Source organism: Tamandua tetradactyla, chromosome 1 (genome assembly GCF_023851605.1).
Source record: "Tamandua tetradactyla isolate mTamTet1 chromosome 1, mTamTet1.pri, whole genome shotgun sequence".
NCBI classification, from domain to species: Eukaryota; Metazoa; Chordata; class Mammalia; order Pilosa; family Myrmecophagidae; genus Tamandua; species Tamandua tetradactyla.
Genome location: NC_135327.1, coordinates 25,337,848 through 25,362,888, shown reverse-complemented (window position 1 = coordinate 25,362,888; position 25,041 = coordinate 25,337,848). Strand labels below are relative to the sequence as shown.

General features: G+C 39.2%; 1 protein-coding gene across 1 annotated transcript in view; it reads left to right on the top strand.

Moving 5' to 3' along the window:
- The first annotated feature begins 4,051 nt into the window (after positions 1 to 4,051).
- The window catches only part of DNAAF9 (dynein axonemal assembly factor 9), a 189,849-nt gene continuing 168,859 nt past the window's right edge, over positions 4,052 to 25,041 (top strand). Inside the window, exon 1 of the mRNA XM_077156837.1 lies at positions 4,052 to 4,209. Within this exon, the coding sequence (XP_077012952.1) occupies positions 4,127 to 4,209 (83 nt within the window). The 5' untranslated portion in view covers positions 4,052 to 4,126. The remainder of the gene's footprint in view (positions 4,210 to 25,041) is intronic.

Below are 25,041 nucleotides of genomic sequence, written 5' to 3'. Positions count from 1 at the left end.
GACAAATTCCTTTATGTGATAGAGTACTTCAATAGCACTGTTTGCTTTTCTTTAAATGTGCATTTTCCTATTGCTAAAAAGATACTGTAAACTATGAATAAGAAATAAGTAGGTATCCCGTAAAGGATTATTTTTAAAGTCAGTAAGAATTTTAGGAACCGTTTGTTTAAAGTATTATTTCAATGCTCTGAATAAACTGAGGATTCCTTCAACTATATTTGTTGAAGAAAGCTAACATTTTTTAATGCAACGGAGATTAGTGAATGTTGACAAAATCACAAGTAAGCCCTTAATTTTTCAGTTCAGTGTAAATACTACATTAGAGAACAATTCCATACCCCTTACTTAACTAGAAGCATCAGATACTTTTTGAGCAGCGTTATATGCAGAGATGGGCAGAGTATCCAACAGGTTCCATGGAATCATTCATGCTTTAGGTCAACTTTCAATAAACATTGTCTACACTTTTAAACAACCACCTACCGAAATTGTATTATCTCCACTTCCTCATCTGGAAGTGATTTTACTAAAAATAGTCTTACAAGACTTTTCCATGACAGACACAAGCAAAAGGAATTTTTTCTGCATTGTGATTATTAGCATCCATGGTTACGCCATAAAAAGATGAAGCATTTAGACCTTTGATAATCGGTGCAATAGTAAATGAAGCTTTACATGTATTGCTATTATTACTATTACTATTATTGCGGTAGTTCATCCTATTATTTGAAAAATTTGCTTGCAAATTTGGAAGCTTGATGACAACATACAGTGTGGGAGTCATTACAACTTCTGCTTTTATCTTTTTCCTCTGAATTTCTCTTATTTTATCTTTTTCATCTGAATTTCTCTTAATTGAAAATTTATTTTATCACTTTCTTTGGAACAAATTGAAGAAATCACACATCTTTTATTCTTAGCTTTTAGTATATGCAGGTTTATATCTGACTTTCCACCATTTTCAGAACTGAATGGACAAAGGCATAGTGCACAAAGAGCCTCAAAGGGCTTTCTCTCATTTAATGAATGTTCATTGTTCAGAAAATTGTGAAATTTAACCTTACTTTTTGACATTGTGGGTTTGAAAATACACAAATAAAAAATAGGTACTACTATTGATTTCTATAAGCATGACAAGACAATTTAATAGGTAAAGACTAGTCCATTCAACAAATGGTGCTGAGATAACTGGATATCCCCGTGCAAAAGAATGAAGTTGGACCCCTACTATACTATACTTAAAATTAACTCAAAATGGATCAAAGACCAATTATACAAACTAATGCTTTGGAACTCCTGGAAGAGAACATTGGAACAAATCTTGGATAAGGCAATAGTTTCTCAGATATGACACCAAAAGTACAAGCAAGAAAGGAAAATGCAGATAAATTGGACTTCATCAAAATAAAAAATTTTTGTGCTTCCAAGGACAATATCAAGAAAGTGATGACACTCACAGAATGGGAGAAAATTATTTGCAAATCATTTATCTGATAAGAGACTTGCATCTAGAATATATAAATAACTCTTACAACTAACCAAGTTTTAAAATGAGCAAAGGATTTGAATAGACATTCTCTAAAAAAGATATACAAACGGCCAATAAGCACATGAAAAGATGCTCAACATCATTAGTTACCAGGGAAGTCCAAACCAAAACCACAACGACATACCACTTCACACCCACTAAGTGGCTATAACTAAAAAGTCAGCTAATAACAAGTGTTGACAAAATATGGAAGAAAAATCAGAACCCTCATACATTGCTGGTAGGAATGTAAAATAGTGCTGTTGCTTTGGAGAACAGCCTGGAAGTTCCTCTAAAGATTGAGCATTGAGTGACCATATGACCCAGCAATTTCACTTCTAGGTATACAACCCAGAGAAATGAAAACTGATCCACACAAAAAAATCTGTATATGAATGTTTATTGTTGCAGTACTATTCGTAATTGTCAAAAAGCTTAAATGTAAATGCCCATCAAGTGATGAATGGATAAAGTGTAGTATATCCATACAATGGAATATTATCCCTCAAAAAAAAAAACAAATATACTGATACATGCTATATAACATGTATGAACCATATAAATGTTATGTTATGTAAAAGAAGCCAGCCACAAAAGACCACATACTGCATAATTTCATTTATAGGAAATGTTCAGAAAGGCAAATCTCGGAGACAGAAAGAGTACTGTTGTGTACAGCTGGGGTGGCTTGGGAGAAAGAGGGAATGACTGCTAATGGGTAGGAGGTTTCTTGTTGTAGTGATGGAAATATTCCAACATTGATTGTGGGAACCTTGCACAACTCTGTGAATATATTAAAAACAATTGCATTTTTTAAAATTAGATAACACCAACCTTTGCAAGAGTCGAAAAGACTGAATTTGGTAATCTCATGGCTGCGTCACTGCGTTTGTCACATGCTCAAACCCATTACTAACAGTATGCAGGAGCTGAACCACTGAAAGGGTCGCGAATTTGCCAACTACCAATAAATTGAACCCAGTATCTGATGGAATGGGGAAGTAAAAAAAGGCAAATTTCTACCTGCAAGGGGGACTTGTGTTGTAAAACGCTGACTCCTTGAACAAAGCCAGAGCTGACTTTACTTGAAGTTTTGGGAAGCCTGGAGTTCAGGGATTGATGGGATTTCAGAAGCGAGAGTGCACAGCGATTGAAGGACTTGGAATTAGTGTGGTCAGTGGAGCAAAGCCGCCGTGGACCAAAGCAACTTTCAGAAGCCGGGTCACTGGAGTGAGGCACTTGCTGATTGGCTGCTGTCGAGAATCCTGGGGCTATCACTGATTGGCTAGCTTTCAGAAGCTTGAGGCCATTATTGATTTATTAACTTTCGAGCAGCACAGTTCCCAGAGTGAAGCTGTTGTTGATTGGCTGATTTTCAGAAGCCGAGCCACTGGAGTGAGGCTGATGCTGATTGGCTAGTTTTCAGGTCTTTTTTCTCTCTCTCTCTCTTTTTTTTTACTGATCTGAAGGTCTCTCTAAATAGTGGCTATTTGTTCACGATTTTGGATTTTAGCCAAAAAAGAGTCTTTTCCTTTCTTGAATTTGAAAAATACTTTTAATTCCTAGTCATTTCTTTTGGTTTTCCCCTGGATTCCCTCCCCCCCCACACACACACCGTAAGGAATTGTCCAGATATTTATTTGTGGAGGTAGGATTTTCGGCAAAGGTTGCATTTTAATGATTTAAACGCCAATTACTGTGGTAGAATAAAAGAAGCTCTAATTTTTGTAGTTTATTGAAAATAGACGAATACAAAACTTTAAAGACATCCTGATAAACCCCCACAGGAATCCAGGGCAAAATCGTTAAATATGTCCTGCATGTATAGGACGGCTGGCAACTCTATGAATGAGGTATTATTTCCCCCGTTTTATAGACAGAAAGACTGAGGCTCAGTGGGCTTAAGTTTTTTTTCCATCGTCGGAGACGGTCGGCCAGAATGTGAATGGTAAAGGGCAGGGGTTCTCTCGGACCCTGTGAGCCCTAACGCCGGTATCCTGCGCGCGGCTGGGCGCGCATTGTTAAACGGACCGTTGCCAAGAACCGGCTGGGTTTTTGAAGGGAGGGTGCGCAAGTTAATTAGCAGGGAATGAGTAGACAGTAGCGAAACGCCCGGCAGGGAGATCGTGGGTAGCGAGCAGAGTACCGCGGGGGGTACTCGGGCTTCCGGGCCAGCCCAGGACCCACAGCCACAGAGAAAGACTGCACTCAAGGCCGAAGCCAGAGGGCGGGGCTAAAGCGAGGCCCCGCCCCCAGCGCGTCCGTGCGCGTGACTGGGGTCGCCGCTGAGGGTCCCCCGTCAGAGATGCAAGGTCTTCAGGCCAGGCAGCGTGGCGGCGCCGTAGCCTTCAGCCTAGAGAACAGCGCTCCCATCACCCTGCTAGGCGACTCAGTAGCGTGAGGAGGGCGCGGCCCTGGGACAGTGCACCCGTCCCCGCTCCCGGATCTCGGCCCGGCCCAACGCCCCCTCTCCGCTCTCCGTGCGCGCGCCCGGCCCCGCCCCACTCTGCGCCCGACGTTCCCCCCTGGCCGGCCAAGCCGCTCGACCGGCCAGTGAACCCCTTGCAGCCGCACCGTCCTCCTCCTCTGCCCACCGCCATGGACACGTATCCCCGGCGCCGGCTGGGGTTGCCCCGCGTGCGGTCTCCCGGCGGCCCCAGCCGCGGGTCGCCCTCGGTCAGGTACGCGGGGCCGGGGCCGCACCGGGCGGCGGGGCCGGGGTTGCGGACTAGCGGGGTCGGGTGACGCCTCCCGCCGCAGGGCGTGGCCCGACATGGCTTCCTCGCGGGCGATTCTCCCTTAACAGTTCTCTCAGCGGATCGTTTCCCTAGGAACGGGACTCTCTGTAGAGACTCCCACAATGGCTCCGCTATAGACAACCCAGACAACGGCTCCCCTGTGGAGACTCCCTACTATGACATCCCCAACCGCAGAGAATGTTAACGGCTATCTGTACATCCTAGAGACCCCACGCACGTAGAGCCCCAAATGGGTTTCCTCCAGAAACGGCTTACCTATAAAGCCCCCCTATAGCAGCTCCCTGTAAAAGACTCCCCCGTGATCGCGGCTTTCCTAAAGAATACCCACCACCCCCTGCTGTTGACAGCAGCTCCCCTACTGCGTTTCTCCATCTCCCCCGCCCCAGCCCTCATCGCGACGTCCCCTCACCCCATATTATGGAGCTCAGGTTGGGAGGAGGTGGGGTTCATCCGGGGCGCAGAAGGGAAAACTGACTGGATGGAAAAGGAAAGAGGCTCCGACTACCCGAAAGCAGTTAGGCGCCTGGCCCTGAGCCTAGAGACAGCCCCCGGTAGCTTCCGGATGGTAGTGGGGAGGTGGTATTGGGAAGCGTCCTCCCTCCCCATTTTGCCTCATCAATGTAGGAAGATCCGTTTCTGATTTCTGTTTGTAGTGCCTTTGGGCTGACCTTGAAAATCTGGGCATTGTTTTTGATCGGAGTTGGTGTGGGGAAACCAGCGAAGTGTGGAGGCTAGAATGATAGAGAGGGGTTTGTGGCGGAGACCGTTGAGAAGGAAGGGGGGGGGGAGGAGAGAGAAATCGGACTGCTAACCTGTCATTAAACCAGAAAAGGGCTTTTTGGTTTGCTTTTTCTTTATTCTGGCCACTTAGCAAAGCACATACGGTACTGTTCCCCTGAAAGGACGTTGTCAAGTTACATGTTCGGAGGATTCTTCCTATGTCTTTGATACGGTGCTTAGGTTATTATTGTATTTTAACTTTTTGCTTGCCAATCTGTTTTTTGTTTGTTTGTTTTTTAACTAGAACAAGTTCATGGAGAGCAAGAACTAGATGTTAGAACTCTGTCCCTTTTACTTCCCTGCATTCCGTCTCCCACCCAGCAATTAATACGTTTGATGAGTGAACATAGGATGGGGGAGGTGAGGCTAGATACCGATGAACCCTCATTAAGAACCCCTAATTTGTGTCTAATTCAGTAGGTGGACATCCTTTGAACTACTACTCTGCCCTTTAGTGAAATACCTTGGGGGCTTTACACTTCCTAGTGTTTAGCCATCTCCAATGGCAGTCAGTTTCACAATTAGAAAATGTTTGAACTTGGTATAGAAACTGCACAGGATACTTTAGAACTTGTGGCAGCTATGCACTAAACATAGGCTCTGTGTAGACTTGAGGTTCATTCCAGATCATCTTGAGTTTAAAAATCTTGAGATTGGGTCATCACCCAAGAGGTCACTCTCCTTCAAAAGATCTTTGAGACTTTTAGAAAAAAAAATCAGCTTTCTGTCTAAACTAACTGCTTCCTTTCTTGTTTCTAGAAGCATGGTAGTGTTCTGCCATTTTTTTCAGGTAGTGTTTTTATATTAAGGATTTAACTAACTTTACTAATTATATTGAAACTTCTAATCTTCCATCAAGTGGTTTGAGTGAGACTTGTTAGACTTCTGACAAGGGTATAAGGAACCCCAAGTTCTGGCTGTTCCATACCTTTGGTGAGAGATATTTGATGAAGGTTACCTTCTTTTCCCACTTCTACTAACTGAACATGCTTTCTTAACTATTCTTTTCAAGCCTTTCCCGTACTTTTTGACATTGAACATTTCTGGTAGGTTTGGGCTCAGTGCTTTCCTGGCACCCTTATTTGGCTTCTCTGCTACGCTCTGATTCCTGGGTGATGAAAGAAGCAGGCTTAACTGGTGAAATTACATTCCTAAAGACCCATACATAGTACTTTGCAATTGTGTGATTCTCTTCTGGTGATAGAGTCCATTTTCACAGATGGAGAATGGAGATCAGAAATTACAATATTGTTGCTCAGAGCTAGAGGCTTTTAAAAATGTGATAGTCATTAGTTCTGTCCATCAAGTATTTTTGAATCCCATCTCCTTGGCATGTGGCTGAATTGTACTTACTTTCCCCCCTTGAAGTAGGGTATGCCCATGTTTCTTTTGGTCAGTGAAATGTGAGCTGGAGTGATGTATATCCCTATGTGGTAAGAGCTGCTAGTGTGTGATTTGCCACTCTCTCCTTCTGTCATGGCTACTGCCATTGTCCATATAGTGGTACTCATCAGTCTGTGACCCAGAGCAAGCTCTTAGTGACCTCTGTTAGGCATGTAGAGTGAGCAAAAAGTAAACCTTTGTTGTTTCATGCCACAGGAATTTTGGAGTTACTACCAAAGTATAACCTAAGGAACCATTGGAAATCTAACTGAAGTCTAATTCCAATTTAAAAATCTTTTACACCACAAAAGATCTTATCCATTCCTGCTTGGGACTCGCTCAATAGTTTAAAATTTCACTGCTTCTTTAAACAAATAATCCAACATACGCTGTGCTAGGTGCTGTGGATTCAGACAAATCAGACAGACCCCTACCCTTAAAGAGCACTTATGTAAGGGGGAAGAGACAAAAAGAGCAAAAATCATAATATAGTGTAATGAGACCTAAGTATTGAGGAAGAAATAGGGCAGAAGGAACAATAATACAAACAGTATAGTAGGTTTAGGCTTCAGCCGTTGGAAGAATGGGGTTGCCATTTATAGATTTTGGAAACAGGAAGAAGGGAGGTTTGTGAAGAATAAAGAGTTAACTTTTGACCTGGTTCACTTTGAGATGTCTAAAAGATATCCAAGTGGAGATACTAAATAAGCAGTTGGATATATTAGTCTTGAGTTTAGGAGAGAGGTTGGGGCTGGAAATACCATCCGTCACACTGACGACTTCTAGGTTTTTACTTAAAGTCATAAGACTAGCTAGAGATCCAGGGACTGAATATAGGTAGAGAAGAGGACCAGTGTCCAAGTCCATGGGATATCCCATATTTAGGGGTAAGAAAGGCAAGAAGGTTTCAGAAAGGACAGTAGAGCAATGTCTTCCAAATTCTGAAGGAAAATGGTTTGAAGTAGAAGAACCAAAGACAGTTATGGAAAGCCAAATGATAAATACTGTTGATAGACTAATGAGGACTAAGAATTGACTATCAGATTTGCTAATATGGAGGTCATTGGTGACCTTGACAGCAGTTGTTTTGGTGCAGTGAAATAGGTTCAAGAGAAAATGGGAGGAGAGGAATTGAGACAGTGATTACAGATAACCTGTTTCAAAGATTGTTTATAAGAAGAGCAGAGTAATGGGGCTGTTGCTGGAAGGAAATGGGGTGTTAAAAGAATTTGTGGTTTGTTTTTTTGCGGACAGCAAATAGAGCATATTTATAAGTTAATGGGAATGATGCAATAGGCAGGGGAAAATTACTGGAATGAATAGGTGAGAGGGAATGGCATCTAGTGTACAAATGGATAAGTTAGTCTCAGGCTAGATATCTAATGCTGGTGAATTGGTAGCTTGGTTATGGATTCCTTTTCTGTTCTCAGTTAAATAAGAAGGAAAGTGTTTAGCTAAAAATGAAGAGTGGGGCAAGGGTATTGAAAGTTTGAGGTGAGAAACAGTGTAAAATTTACCCAGGAAAGTGGGGAAAAATGAGTTGAATAAGGAAATTAGGATTGCCTGCAGCACCAAGTGCCCATTTGATGTTTGTGGTCATAAATTTAAGGTGAGACCCACTTAGCATAATAGTATGATTTTTTCTATTGAGCTGCTTGGATGTGGGCACTGTGAGGGAGGGTAGAGAGAGGAAGTCAAGGAACTGAGAGGTGGGAAGCTGGAAGGTATATCTAGGTGCATATTGAGTTTATCATGAATTAAGGTGAGTTGTATTAGAGAAAGAGACAAGGATCTAGAAGCCAAAATCTTTAAAGAATATGGAAGACCAGTGGCCTATAGATATCTGTGTATAGAAGGGATTGTAGGTGGTTATGGTCTGATGGCATGAGGAAATCATCAAAGAAATAATACAATAAAATTTCCCAAAAGTGGAGGACTTGAGTTTCCAGATTAAAAGAAACAGCCAAGGATCCAGCACATTGAACTTTTAAATATCCATGTCAAGTCTTAGCATTATGAAATTTTAGAGCACTATAAAGACAAGAGAATAAGAACAAATAACAGAGCTAAGGTCAAGAATCACAGGATTCTAGCAGGATTGAAGACTGGAAGATAATGGAGCATGCAGTGCCTTCTAAAGGAAATAGATCCTTCCCAGAATTCTATATCTAGCCAAACTCTTAGGCAGATGTGAGGGAAGGATAAAGGCATTTTCACAGATGTAAGGTCTCAAAATGTTACCTCCCATGTACTCTTTATTAGGAAGCCAATGGAGGATTACTCCAGAAAACAGTCTGATTAAGGGAGTTCCTATGCTGGGCCCCCTCTATACCCCTCTATGTACAGGCAAGGAATCCATCAGAAAGAACCTCTGTTACCCCTGGAACCGTTTTTTAATTGCCGTTTCCCACCTTGCTTCTCCTAGTGCTTAGATCAGTGTCTGTCACATAGCACTCACCAAACAGGAACTGCTAGTATTAGCTATTATGAAACACTGCAATTATTTACTGAATGACTAGAGAATAATTAAAGATCAAACTGTGGGCTATGTTAAATTTCATGTGTGTTCAGAGAATGAAGTCATAGTTGTGAGTTAGGCTGTAAAAAGTTGATTCACCGTAATGATGTTCTACCGAGAGCACTTGATTAAGGTCTCATAGAGGCAGGTTATCTCTTCTGGTAATGTTTACTGGCCAGTTGTCAGTACCCGTGGTTCTCCCCCTCCCCCTTTCTGCTTTTTTTAATTGCAGTAATATGAAATTTTAGAGCACTATAAAGACAAGAGAATATCTGCAGATCACATGGATAGGATCAGGAACCACAGGATTCTAGCAGGATTGGAAGCTAGAAGATAATGGAGCAAGCAATGCCTTCTGAAGGAAAATAGATTCCCACCCAGAATTCTATATCCAGCCAGACTCTTAGGCAGGTGTGAGGGGCAGGCCCTTGTAACCATTTTTAAGTGCACAATTCAGTAGCATTAATTACATTTCCAGGTTTGTGCTACCATCACCACATCCTTTAACAGAACTTCATCACCCAGAACAGAAACTCTACATCCATTGATCAGTAATTCCACATTCTCTCTCCTCCAACCCCTGGTAACCTCTAGTCTACTTTCTATCTCTATGAATTTGTTTATTCTAGATATTTCATATAAATGGAATCATACCATATTTGTCTTTTGTTGTCTGGCTTATTTCAGTAATGGTTTCAAGGTTCAACCATATTGTAGCATGTATCAGAACTTCATTCCTTTTTATGGCTGAATAATATTTCATTTTCTGGATATACCACATTTTTTATGCACTTATTTGTCAGTGGGCACTTGGGTTGCATCCACCTTTCTGCTATTAATAATATTGCTATGAACATTGGTATACAACGCATGATTCTCCTTTGGGTTTATAGATCTATAGAAGTAGGAACTGCTGTTGTAATGCAGATGGTCCCTGCCTTAAGAAAACGCAAATCACAAGCAACAGTATAATACCATACTTGTATAAGACCTAGAGGCCTAGGTATTTGCCTTTCCACTTGAGTCTTGTATGATAGTGTAATGAGGACTCTATTCAGTGAGGTTTGTGGCATTAATAGTACCTAATATCTTCATAGTGTTTCTTAGCTCTTGGACTCATCTATGACCTTTAGAGAAGGGGAGCAAATGAGATGAAGATGTCCTCAAGATTTATGCAACTTAAATTGTTGTTTTTTACATGAAATAAATTTTAAAATTAAATTAAAAATAAAATAAGGAAATTAAAAAATAAATGTTAAAATAATCATTAGCCATCAGGGAAATGCAAATCAAAACCACATTGAGATATCACTTCACATATACTAGAATGGCTACTATTAAAAAATAATAATAATAAATTTCAGGAATTGGAGAGGATATGGAGAAATAGGAACACACATTCATTGCTTCTGGAAATGTAAAATAGTGCAGCACCTGTGGATCATTTGGTAATTCCTCAGGAAGTTAAGTATAGAATTGCCATATGCCCAGGCAGTCTACTTTCTAGGTATATTCCCCAAAGAATTGAAAGCAGGGACTTGAACAGGTATTTGCACACCAATGATCATAGCAGCATAATTTCCATTGCCAAAAGATGGAAGCAACCGAAGTGTCCATCAACTAATGAATGGACTTTAAAAATGTAGTTTATACATACAATGGAATATTACTCAGCAGTAAAAAGGAATGAAGTCCTGATGCATTTGACAACATGGATGAACCCTGAGGACATTATGTTGGTGAAATAAACCAGACACAAATGGACAAATATTGTATGATCTTACAGATTTGAACTAATTATAATAAGCAAATTCATAGAGTTAGAATCTATAATTTTAGTTGCCAGGGGATAAAATGGGGGTAAAAGAAGGGGAGCTGATACATAATTTATACAGAATTTCTAGTTAGGTTGACTATAAATGTTTATAAGTGGATAGTGGTGATAGATTATTACAGTGTAATTAACAGCGCTCAATTATTTTGGTGAGTGTGGTTGAAAGAGGAAGTTTTAGGTCATGCATATTACTAGAAGGAAAGTTAGATGATGAACCATGGTACTGTATAACACAGTGAATGCTATTGTGGATGGTGGACTGGTTAATAAAACAAATATAAAAATATTCTTTCATTATAACAAATGTATGACACTATTATAAGGTGTTACTAATAGGGTGGTATATGGGGAAAAGTACACCTAGTGTGAACTGTAGACTAGTTAACAGTAATACTTTAATATTCTTACATCAGTTGTAACCAAGGCACCACACAAATGCATGGTGTCAGCAATACATGGTATATGGGAATGTTGTATTTTTTTATATGACTTTTGTCTAAACCTATATTTGTTATTCAACCTATGTTTTTTATTAAAAACAAACAATAATTAAAAAAATTTTATTAATAAAATCAATCAACATACGCACGAACATTCTTAATGTATGAACATTCCGTACTTGGTGTGCAATCAGTGGCTCACAATATCATCACATAGTTGTATATTTATCACCATGATCATTTCTCAGAACATTTACATCACTCCAGAAAAAGAAATAAACAGAAAAAAGAAAAAACTCATACATACCATACACCCTACCCCTCCCTCTCATTGACCACTAGTATATCCCTCTACCCTATTTACTTTAACATTTGTTCCCTCTATTATTTATTTGTTTTTAATCCATATTTTTTACTTATCTGTCCATACTGTAGATAAAAGGAGCATCAGAACAAGGTTTTCACAATCACACAGTCACTTGCAAAAGCTATATCATTATACAGTCATCTTCAAGAAACATGGCTACTGGAACACAGCTCTACAGTTTCAGGCAGTTCCCTCCAGCCTCTCTGTTATGCCTTAACTAAAAAGGTGATATCTATTTAATGTGTGAGAATAAACTCTAGGATAACCTCTTGACTCTGTTTGGGATCTCTCAGCCATTGACACTTAATTTTGTCTCATTTCTCTTATCCTTTTCGGTCAAGAAGGTTTTCTCAATCCCTTGGTGCTGAGTCCCAGCTCATTCTAGGATTTCTGTCCCACATTGCCAGGAAGGAGTCATGTCTATGACACCCCTGGGAGTCATGTCCCATGTAGAGAGGGGGAGGGCAGTGAGTTTGCTTGTCATGTTGGCTGAAAGAGAGAGGCCACATCTGAGCAACAAAAGAGGTTCTCTTGGGGGTGACTCTTAGACCTAATTTTAAGTAGGCTTAGCCTATCCTTTGCTGGATTAAGTTCATATGAGCAAACCCCAAGATTGGGGGCTCAGCCTATTGCTTTGTTTGTCCCCACTGCTTGTGAGAATATCAAGAATTCTCCACTTGGGGAAGTTGAATTTTCCCCCTTTCTCACCATTCCCCCAAGAGGACTTTGCGAATACTTTTTTATTCACTGTTCAAATCGTTTTGGGATTTATTGAGGCATCACTCTGAACAAATCTACAAAATCTCATGCCCTACTCAGGGTTCCATGTACTTATGGAGTTCAATTAAGTTGTCCACATAAGTTATATTAGGAAATGCGCTAGTTGAAATATAAATTTTGTACCAAATAAACATTTTTTTGCTATTTATTAGCTGCTCTGGAGGATGAACTATATCCCACACCTCACTGAGCTGCCATCTTGGCCCATTTCCTAAAACTTTTTTATTGTGAAAAATAACATATATACAAAGACCAATAAATTTCAATGCACACTGCAACAGTTAGTTGTAAAATAGATTTCAGAGTTTGGTGTGGGTTACAGTTCCACAATTTTAGGGTTTTACTTCTAGCTGTTTCAAGACACTGGAGACTAAAAGAAATATCAATATAATGATTCGGCAGCCATACTCATTTGTTAAATTCTATCTTCTCTATTATAACTTCACCTTCTCCTTTGAATCAGATGTAACTTTAAACATTTAGGTAGTCACTTGGTTCATACTCTGCATTGGTACCTGAAAACAAACTACACAGACTAGCCTCTCTTAGTATGAATTATGGAAGAATTTCCCTCTAGCCTCTCTAATACACCTTAAATTAAAAAGGGATTATCTCTTCCGGAGAAGATGGCGGCTTAGTAAGACGCGCGGGTCTTAGTTCCTCCTCCAGAAAAGCAACTAAAGAAACAGAAACAATACGAAACAGCTCCCGGAGTCACGACAGAGACCAAAAAGACAGCGTACCCCACTCTGGAACAGCTGAACAGGCAGGGAGAATCCGCTGTGGTGAGATACTCGAGGGGCGCATGTTTTCCTGGCCGGGGCGGCTGGCGACAGGGGTCCCCTCCACGCACGTGGCTCCCCGGTCTGACTGGGAACGTTGGATAGCGGGGCCCTCCCGTCACGCTTGGCGTTTCGGGCCAGCTGGGCAATTGGGACCGGCACTCTCCCAAGCTGCGGCGGCCAGCGACCCCCGCCTTCACGTGCGGTTTCCCAGGCCGACTGCCGTGCAGACAGACGAGCACCACGAGCGCCACCTACTGGGCAGGAAAAGAAAAACAGAGCCCAGAGATTTCACAGAAAAACCTTTCAACCAGCTGGGTCCCACACCCAGGGAAATCTGATCAAATGCCCAGACACCAGCAGAAAATAATGGATGATGCTCGGAAAATTGAAGATATGGCCCAGTCAAAGGAACAAACCAATAGTTCAAATGAGATACAGGAGCTGAGACAACTAATGCTGAATATACGAACAGAAATGGAAAAACTCTTCAAAAACCAAATCAATAAATTGAGGGAGGACATGAAGAAGACATGGGCTGAACAAAAAGAAGGAATAGAAAATCTCAAAAAACAAATCACAGAACTTATGGGAGTGAAGAACAAAGAAGAAAAAATGGAAAAAACAATGGATACCTACAATGGTAGATCTAAAGAGACAGAAACTACAATTAGTGAACTGGAGGATGGAACATCTGAATTCCAAAAAGAAACAGAAACTATAGGGAAAAGAATGGAAAAACTTGAGCAGGGGATCAGGGAACTGAATGACAATATGAAGCGCACAAATATATGTGTTGTGGGTGTCCCAGAAGGAGAAGAGAAGGGAAAAGGAGGAGAAAAACTAATGGAAGAAATTATCACTGAAAATTTCCCAACTCTTATGAAAGACCTAAATTTGCAGATCCAAGAAGTACAGCGCACCTCAAAGAGAATAGACCCAAATAGGCGTTCTCCAAGACATTTACTAGTTAGAATGTCAGAGGTCAAAGAGAAAGAGAGGATCTTGAAAGCAGCAAGAGAAAAACAATCTGTCACATACAAGGGAAACCCAATAAGACTATGTGTAGATTTCTCAGCAGAAACCATGGAAGCTAGAAGACAGTGGGATGATATATTTAAATTACTAAAAGAGAAAAACTGCCAACCAAGACTCCTATATCCAGCAAAATTGTCCTTCAAAAATGAAGGAGAAATTAAAACATTTATAGACAAAAAGTCACTGAGAGAATTTGTGACCAAGAGACCAGCTCTGCAAGAAATACTAAAGGGAGCACTAAAGTCAGATACGAAAAGACAGAAAAGAGAGGTGTGGAGTAAAGTGTAGAAAGAAGGAAAATCAGATATGATATATATAATACAAAAGCCAAAATGGTAGAGGAAAATATTATCCAAACAGTAATAATACTAAAAGTTAATGGACTGAATTTCCCAATCAAAAGATGTAGAATGGCAGAATGGATTACGACCCAGCAATACCACTGCTAGGTATCTACTCAAAGGACTTAAGGGCAAAGACACAGACGGACATTTGCACACCAGTGTTTATAGCAGCATTATCTACAATTGCAAAGAGATGGAAACAGCCAAAATGTTCATCAACAGACAAGTGGCTAAACAAACTGTGGCGTATACCTACGATGGAATATTATGCAGCTTTAAGACAGACTAAACTTATGAAGCATGTAGTAACATGGATGGACCTAGAGAACATTATGCTGAGTGAGTCTAGCCCAAAACTAAAGGACAAATACTGTAAGGTCCCACTGATGTGAACCGACATTCGAGAATCAGCTTGGAATATATCATTGGTAACAGAGACCAGCAGGAGTTAGAAACAGGGTAAGATAATGGGTAATTGGAGCTGAAGGGATACAGACTGTGCAACAGGACTAGATACAAAAACTCAAAAATGGACAGCACAATAATACCTAGGTGTAATGTAACTAGGTTGGAACACTGAATGAAGCTGCACCTGAAATATGGTTTTTTGTTTGTTTCTGTGTTTGTATCTTTTGTTTTTGTTTTTTTCTTTTTCCTTTTTATATATATATATGTATTTTATTAGTATTATTATTTTAATTCTCTTCTCTATATTAACATTCTATATCTTTTTCTGCTGTTTTGCTAGTTCTTTTCCTAAAGCGATGCAAATGTACTAAGAAATGATGATCATACATCTATGTGATGATACTAAGAATTACTGAGTGCATTTGTAGAATGGAATGATTTCTAAATGTTGCATTAATTTCTTTTCTTTTTTTTGATTAATAAAAAAAATTAAAAAAAAAAAAGGGATTATCTATATAATGCTAAGAATAACCTCCAGGATAACCTCTTGACTCTATTTGAAACTCTCAGCCACTGACACTTTATTTTGTCTCATTTCTCACTTCCCCCTTTCAGTCAAGAAGGTTTGCTCAATCTCTTGATGCTCAGTCCTAGCTCGTTCTAAGATTTCTGTCTCAACGCTGCCAGGGAGGTTTACACCCCTGGAAATCATGTCCCACATAGAGAGGGTGAGGACAGTGAGTTTGCTTGCCATGTTGGCTGATGGTTAGGCCACATCTGAGCAACGAAAGAGGTTCTCTGGGAGTGACTTTTAGGCCTAATTTTAAGTAGGCTTAGCCTCTTCTTTGCAGGGATATATTTCATATGAACAAACCCCAAAATTGAAGGTTCAGCCTTTTGATTTTGTTGTCCTCATTGCTTACGAGAATATCAGGCCTTCTCCATATGGGGAAGAATTTTCCCTCTCTCACCATTCCTTCTAGGGGGCTTTGAAAATACTTTTTTATTCACTCAAACAATAATTTTTTTAAAAACATGCTAAGTGAAAGAAACCAGACACAAAGTACTACATATTGTAAGAGTCTATTTATATAAAATGTAAATATAAATAAATATATAGAGACAGAGTTAGATTAGTGATAATATAGGGCTGGGGAAGGAGAGAGGGATTGAGGGATTACTGTTAAGGGAGTAATGAAAACATTCTGATATTGATTGAGGTGATGAATGCACAGCTCTGTGATTATACTAAAAGTCATGGATTGTACACTTTATATGGAGTGTATTGTATGTGAATATGTACTAGTAAAGTGGCTTTTTAAAAAAGCAGCTGTCAAAAGACCTATACAGAGAACACCATAAGAAATTGTTTAAAAAAATCACAGAAGACCTAAATGAATGGAAGGGCATGATGTGTTCATGGATTGGAAGACTAAATATAGTTAAAATGTAAGTTCTACCTAAATTGATTTACAGATTCAATGCAATTCCAATTAAAATCCCAAAAACTTACTTTTCAGAAATAAAAAAATGAATAACCAAATTTATCTGGAAGGGCAGCATGCCCCAAATAGCTAAAAGTATCCTGAGAAAGAAAAATGAAGTCAGAGGTCTCATACTACCTGACTTTAAGGTGTATTACAAAGCTACAGTGGTCAAAACAGCATGGTGCTGGCATAAAGATAGATATACTGACCAATTGAATCCAATAGAATGTTCAGATATAGACCCTTTCATCTATGAACAATTGATCTTTGATAAGGCAGTCAAGCCAACTCACCTGGAACAGAATGGTCTTTTCAATAAATGGTGCCTAGAGAACTGGATATCCACATACAAAAGAATGAAAGAGGATCCATACCTCACACCCTATACAAAAATTAACTCAAAATGGGCAAAGACCTAAACATTAGATCTAAGACCATAAAACTGTTGGAAGAAAATGTAGGGATATATCTTATAAATGTTATAATAGGAGGCAGTTTCCTAGATCTTACACCCAAAGCATAAGCATTGAAGAAAGAAAGAAATAAATGGGAACGTCTCAAAATTAAACACTTTTGTGCATCAAAGAACTTTGTCAAGAAAGTAAAAGACAGCCTACACGATGGGAGACAACATTTGAAAACGATATATCAGATGAAGGTCTAGTATCCAGAATGTATAAAGAGATTGTTCAACTCAACAACAAAAAGACAAACAACCCAATTACAAAATGGGCAAAAGACTTGAACAGACACTTCTCAGAAGAGGAAATACACATGGCCAAAAGGCACATGAAAAGATGCTCAACTTCCCTGGCTATTAGGGAAATGCAAATCAAAACCACAGTGAGATATAATCTCATACCTACCAGAATGGCCGTTATCAATAAAACAGAAAACGACAAGTGCTGGAGAGGATGTGGAGAAAGAGGCACATTTATCCACTGTTGATGGGAATGTCAAATGGTACAACCACTGTGGAAAGCAGTTTGACGGTTCCTCAGGAAGCTAAGTATAGAATTGCCATATGACCTGGCAATACCATTGCTAGGTTGATAGTTAGATTCAGTTGTCAACTTGGCAGGTGAAGGCACCTAGTTCTGTTGCTGTGGCCATGAGCCCATGGTAGTGAACCTCATCTATTGCTCATTACATCCTCAGTCAGCTAGGAGGTGTGCCTGCTGCAGTGAGTGGTGTTTGACTTAATTGGCTGGTGCTTAAATGAAGGAGTGCAATGTAGCACAGCCCAAGCAGCTCGGCATACTTCATCTCAGCATTTGCAGCTCAACTCAGGCCTTTGGATATACAGAAAGGAATCACCCCGGGAAAAATTGTTGGAACCCAGAAGCCTGGAGAGAAGGCCAGCAGAATTACCTGAGCCTTCCCATGTAAGAAAGAACCTCCGATTAAAGTTAGCTGCCTTTCCTCTGAAGAACTAACAAAATAAGTCCCTTTTTATTAAAAGCCAATCCATCTCTGGTGTGTTGCATTCCGGCAGCTAACAAACTAGAACACTAGGTATCTACTCAGAGGACGTAAGGACACAAATGGACATTTGCACACTGATGTTCATAGCAGCATTATTCGTAACTACCAAAAGATGAAAACAACCCAAATGCCCATCAGCAGATGAGTAGATAAACAAAATGTGGTGTGTGTGTATGTATGTATGTATATGTGAATATGATGGAATATTATGCCGCAGCAAGACAAAATGGATCCTAAGCATATGACAACATGGATGAACCTTGAGGACATAATGCTGAGTGAAATAAGCCAGACACAGAAAGATAGGTACTGTATGATTATGCTACTATGATCTTGGTAAAGCTAAACTCAGAGGCTTATAATATAGAATATAGGAAAACTAGAGATACACAGAAGCTAGAGATAGGTGAACAGTTAGCTAATGAGGTTGAACTTAAACGTAAGGGAATGGATAGACGTGGAGGCAGTTCATTATTGGGTTTATAAGTAATATTGGCATATTAAAGGTAAACATGATTGAAAGGGGTTATATAGAGCCGTGTATACCACCAATTAACACTACAAATATAAATGAGTTCCTGTACAAACTACTTCAAAAGTATGAATCTTGTACAGAGTCAGTGATAGAGGGGTATAGGGGCAAAACTGACATTGCATGCTATGATCTTTATTTAAAAGGAAGACGTCAGCAGTACCACAGCAATACTAGGGGTAAATAATTGGCAAGGGGAGGGGAAGGACAAGGGTTAAGGGGAGGTTTGGACTTTCTGTTTGGTGAGGGTGTGTTTTTCGGTTGTTTTTCTCTTTGACACAATGAAAATTGTCTAAAAATGAAGAGTGTTAATGATTGTATAACTAAGTGATGATAATGTGAGACATGGATAGTTGACTTTGGACATTATACATGATGCCCAACGGATGTAGGTGGCTGAAGGATACATTGAGAAGTAGACTGGCGAATGGCAGTGTGTGTGTGTATATATATATATTCGTATATGTATATGAATGGAATATTGTACGGCTGCAGAAAGGGAACGAAGTCATGAGACACGCAGTTAGGTGAATGAACCTTGGGGATGTTATGTGGTACAAAATAAGCTGGGAATAAGGGAACAAATATTGTATGGTCTCTTTTAGAAAATACTTATAAGAAAATTGGGGCCTAGAATGTAAGCTCTTACAGTAGTCACATTTAGTCCAGAGCTGTTAATGTTATTTCTAGATTTTGAGAGGCTGTGCGGTAAAGGTATAGCCTTTTATCTCCCTGGAACTTTGGCTATTACTTGTGTAACACCTAAGACTCAGAAGAGTGGGAGTTCTGCAGCTCTCAAAGTAAGCATTGCTACATAGAACATATGTTAAAAAGAAACCTAAAAAGAGATCAGACTTCAGTTAGAGATAAGAACGAAGATGATTGGATCAGGACTAAGATGAATCAGAATACGGGGATAAGGAGGACATTGTCTGTATTTTAGAACTTCACCTTCTGTATGAAAAAAGAAGAGAGGTTTATTTTGCCCAAAACCAAAATTTTCTGTGCCATATAATCTAACTTAACCTGTCGTGATAGCTTATTAAACAACCCAAACACATGAAGCCCAGAATGGGAATAAGGGCTTGTAATTTTCTTTAGCCTAAGGTAATACCCAGATACATTCCAGAGTATATTGAGCAGTTAATTAACAAGTATTGGCAAACTCCCCCCTCCATGGGACATAATTCCTAGGGGTATAAATCTCCCTGATGACAACATGGGACAGAACTCCCAGGATGAGCCAGCGCCCTGCATCAAGGGATTGAGAAAGCCTACTTGACCAAAAGAAAGAAGAGAGAAATGAGACAAAATAAAGTTTCAGTGGCTGAGAGATTTCAGATAGAGTCAAGAGATTATCTTGGAGGTTAATCTTATGCTTTATATAGATATCCCTTTTTCGTTTATGGTGTCTTGGAGTGGTTGGACGAAAATACCTGAAGCTGTTGAGTTGTATTCCAGTAGCCTTGATTCTTGAAGATGATTATATAAAGATACAACTTTTACAATGTGACTGTGTGATGGTAAAAGCCTTATGTCTAATGCTCCTTTTATCCAGGGTATGGACAGATGAGTAAAAAAATATAGATAAAAAATAAATATTAGGGGGGATAAGGCGTAAAATAAATTGGATAGATTGCAATACTGGTGGTCAGTGAGGGAGGAGTAAGGGGTATGGTATGTATGAGTTTTTTCTTTTTTCTTTTTATTTCTTTTTCTGGAGTGATGTCAATGTTCTAAAACATGATCATGGTGATGAATACACAGCTATGTGATGATACTGTGAGCCATTGATTGTTCACCATGTATGGAATGTATGTTTGTGAAGATTTGTCAATAAAAATATTTAAAAAAAAAAAAAGTATTGTCAAAGTCCCTTGAGGGATGAGAGAAAAAATATGAAACTATTAAGCTTTACCACTGAAAAAGCCCTGATACTTGCTCAGATATTAGGGACTCCCAAGTTAATAGGCCAGGCCCTTAAATTTGAGGCTTGCTTTTGTGATGCTTATTTCTGTAGCAGAGAAGCTGAGTATACCTGTAGTTGTACCTAAGAGTTACTTCCAGAAAACCTCTTTTGTTGCTCAGATGTGGCCTCTCTCTCTCTCTCTCTAAGCCCAACTCTATAAGTAAAATCATTAATCCTTTCCCTTACATGGGCCATGACATCCAGGGGTGAAAGTCTCCCTGGCAATGTGGGACATGACTGACTCTGGCACTGTGGAATCAACACACCTTCCTGACCAAAAGGGGGAAATGAAATTTAACAAAATAAGGGTATCAGTGGCTAAGAGAGTTCAAATAGAGTTGAAGTGCTATTCTGGAGGCTACCCTTGCTAGCTTTAGATAAATGTTACTAATTACCATGGTTTGCCAAACTAACCAAAATCATTCCTGTTAACCCTAAAGAACACCTGGGGCTCTATCTGAGATTCTACAAAAGTTTTATATACTGAGATTACTTCTACAACATCTACATGGGTTCTTAGGCCAGACAAGTCCTGAAACATAGAGGGGTCAGCCTCTGCAAGAACATTATCTAGTTCCATCCCCTTATCCTATATTATTGACACCTCTTTCCAACATGAAAAAGTTGGAATGGGCACAGCCCAAATACCCCTAAAGATTGGGAAAAGGATCAAAGGAAAAGGTGGAATTTTAACAGAGAAGATAGGATTTAACAAATGAGTATGACTGCTGAATCATTGTTTTGATGTTTCTTTTAGTCTCCAGTGTCTTGGAGCAGCCAGAAGGAAACCCCAAAATTTGGGTTATTTTTGTTTTTTTGGTTTTTTTTATTCTAAAATTATGGAATAGTAACCCATACTAAACTCTGTAATCTGTTCTATAACTATTTGTTACAGTGTACTTTGAAATTTATTGCTTTTTGTATATATGTAATATTTCATAATAAAACTGGTTTTTAAAAAAAGCCAGTTAGCATACATGCCAAAATATTAGTGGTTAATTCCAGGTGTTAGGAATATGACTGATCACGGTCTTCTTTATACTCCTATGTATATTTATTTATTTATGTATTGTTTCAAGAATTTATTGTATCTAATATTACTATAGGTGCCTATAGTTTGTTTTGTTTTTTTATCATTTTTTGTTTTAAAATATAACATATAAATACAAAGAGAAGAAAGAAAAAAGCAATAATTCTCAAACTTTTTTAAATTAAAAATAATTAAGTGACAAATTTAGTGGTTCAGTGACAAAGAATAGGCTATATTCATTAGAAATTAAATTTGGGAAGCAAGAAAATGTACAAAGGAAAAAAGAACTGAATTTAATTTTGCTCATTTGATAAGAAAATTGTAAACCAATTAGGAAAATGCGTTAGTCTAGGAAGATGAAGGTCTTTCTACATTTTATATGCTTCCACTTTACTTGGCCAAGATCCTTTTGGAAAAGAAACTCTCTTTTTTGCTCCTATTTTAAATATTGTCTTGGTTTTCAGCAACAGTGTGAGTAAGCCGTTTGTTTCCTGGATCATATAGTCTATTCATGCTTCTGTTACTGGCTGGTTGTAGGTTTGAAAATCAGAGAGCTTTTGGTAACTTTGGCAGGCAGTCAGCCTCTGTCCAGACAGGGTGGAAAATGGGCCAAAGGATCAACTTGATGTAATACTCCTAGTGCAGAAAAATGATGGTAAGATCAATTTTCTATTAAACCTGAAAAAGTGGGGAGGGGCAGACAATCGTCATTTCCAATGGGAAAAGATTTCTGACTTTAATCTTCTTGCTGTTTCCTTTGCTGCTTCTAAAACCTTGTTAGTGTGCATGTCCCTCTTCCATTTGGAAGAATGGAAAAATGATTTTCCATTTATTTGAAAATGCACATGACTCACAAAAACCATCAGAGCTTTTACACCTCATTATTTGTTCCTGTTTTACAGTTAAATGAGAACAATAAGTTAGTTATACTTGGTACAATACAAGGCTTTTGGTGAAGAATTTTAAATTCAAGTATCACAGATTAGTGAAATAAAAATAGAGATTTCATTAGATGTGATTTCAAGGAGGTAGAGATTCATCATATTGACTTAACAGTTGAGTGCTTTCTGTGATATAACTTATTTGAATTCACTTGTCTAAAGTTGTAGAAAGTGATGTCAGATGCATGCAAAAAAGTTTGCATTTAATGAACAATGAAAAGAAGAGGGATCATTTCTTAAATTATGGGAGTGACCTGAAAACTACTGTTTTATACTCCAAGAAGCAGATTTTACAAAATTTTCACAAAATTTTGCTAAAATATTTTATTATGAAAATATTCAGAAAAATTGAAAGAATAGTATGTTATTCCACCACTTACATTCAAGTCAATATTTTTCCTATGTGCATTGCTTTTTTTTTCTTTTCCTTATTCTTCTTTTATGCTGAGCCTTTCATAAGTAAGTGCAGACATCATGACCTTACTCCTAAGTTCTTCCCTGTGCATATTCTAAGAGGACACTCTGCTACATTAACTACAATAATGGTATCTCACCTGAGAAAATAGTTACTCCCTGATACCATGTCATACCCAGTCCATATTCAGATTTTCTCAAATGTTTCCCTGTTTTTTAAAAAATGATCAAATCAGAGTTCATACATTGCATTCTTTATTCCAATTTTTTAACTATTTTACTCTAGAAGAGTTCTCCCTCTCTGTTGTTTTTGTTCTACATACCATTGAGGTTTTTGTTTGTTTGTTTTCTGTATGCTGTATGGCAGGGGTTGCATTTCATTCTTTTTCCATGTGAGTACCCTGTTATTGCAGCAGCATTTGTTGAATTTTTGTTTGCTTGTTTGTTTGGGAAGTGCATGGGCCAGGAACCGAACCTGGGTCTCCCGCATGGCAGGCAAGAATTCTACCACTGAATTACCCTTGTACCCCCTATTGAGGTTTTTTTAAAGAGCAGTTCTATTAAGATATATTCACACACCATACAGTCTATCCAAAGTTACGATCAGTGGTTTACAGTACCATCAAATAATTGTACGTTCATCATCACAAATCAATTTTAGAACATTTTCATCACTCCAAAAAAAAAAAAACCCTCAAAGCATCACATATCCCTTTATAAGCTCTATTCTAGTTTGCAAGCTGCAGAATTCAATATATCAGAACTGGAACGACTTTTATAAAGGGGAATTTAATAAGGTACAAGTTTACAGTTCTGAGGAAGTGCAAGTGTGCAAATTAAGGCACCAACAAGAGGTTACCTTCACTCAAAAAAGGCCGATGAGTCTAGAACACCTCTATTCAGCTGGGACATCACATGGCTGTCCCTCGCTCCTGGGCTCTGTTACTTTCAGCCTCTGTCCCTGTGTGGGTTCCTCACTCTGCTTCTCCGGGGCTGGGTTTCATCTCTTGGCAATCCCTTGGCTCTCTCCAGGTTCTGGCTTCCCTACATCTCATGGCAACGGCTGCTGGGCTCCAAGGATCTTGGAGAGACATCCATGTCTTTGTTCTCCACATGTCCGCATCTGTCTCAGCTCTGCTGGGAAACTTTTGTTGGTTCTGAGGCTTTTGTCATTTCTTTAGGATCTGTCATTTCTGACTCTCTCCAAAATGTTTTCTCTTTTAAAGGATTCCAGTAAACTTACAAGACCCCCTGGAATGGGTGGAGTCATGTCACCATGTAATCAAAAGATCACACCCACAATTGGGTGTGTTACATCTCCATGGATATAATCTAATCAAGTTTCAACCTACAGTGCTGAATAGGGATTGAAAGAAATGGTTGCCTCTGCAAGATTGGATTAGAATTGAGCCATGGCTTTTCTGGGGTACATAATATTTTCAAACCAGCACACCCCCTTTTATTGACCTTAGCATTGGTTTGGTACATTTATTATGGTTGATGGAGGAATATTAAAGTATCACTGTTAACTATAGTTCATAGTTTGCAATAGGTGCATTTCCAAATGTATTACTCTATTATTAACTCCCTGTAATAGTTTCATTCATTTGTTCTAGTTCATGAAAGAAAATACTTATACTTGAACTATTCATCATAGTCATTGACCACCACAAGGTTCACTTTTATAGCAGTCCCCTGTCTTACCTTCTAGCAACAAACATAACCCTAACCTTCCCCTTTCAACCACAATCACACATATAATTCAGTGCTGTTAATTACGCTCACCTTAATGTGCTACCATCACATCTGTCCATTTCCAGACATTGTGTGTTAGCTAGGGTTCTCTAGAGAAACAGAATCAGCAGGAGAGATCTGTAGATATAGAATTTATATAAGTATCTCATGTAACCATGGGAATGTTGAGTCTAAGGTTTGTAGGGCAGGCTGCAAGCTGGTAATTCCGATGAAGTCTGCAACAAACTCTCAAGAGAGGCTGGCTGGACAACCATGGGGATAGAAGAGTCCATATCCATAGGGTAGGCTGTGAAGCTGGCGACGCCAACTAAGAGTCTGGATGAACTCCATAGAAGAGGCTCACCAGCTGAAGCAGGAAGAGTGACTGTCTCTTCTGAATCCTCTTTAGAAGCCTTCTGCTAATTAGATTGAGTGTCACTCATTGTAGGAGGCACTCCCCTTAGGTGATTACAAATGCAATCAGCTGT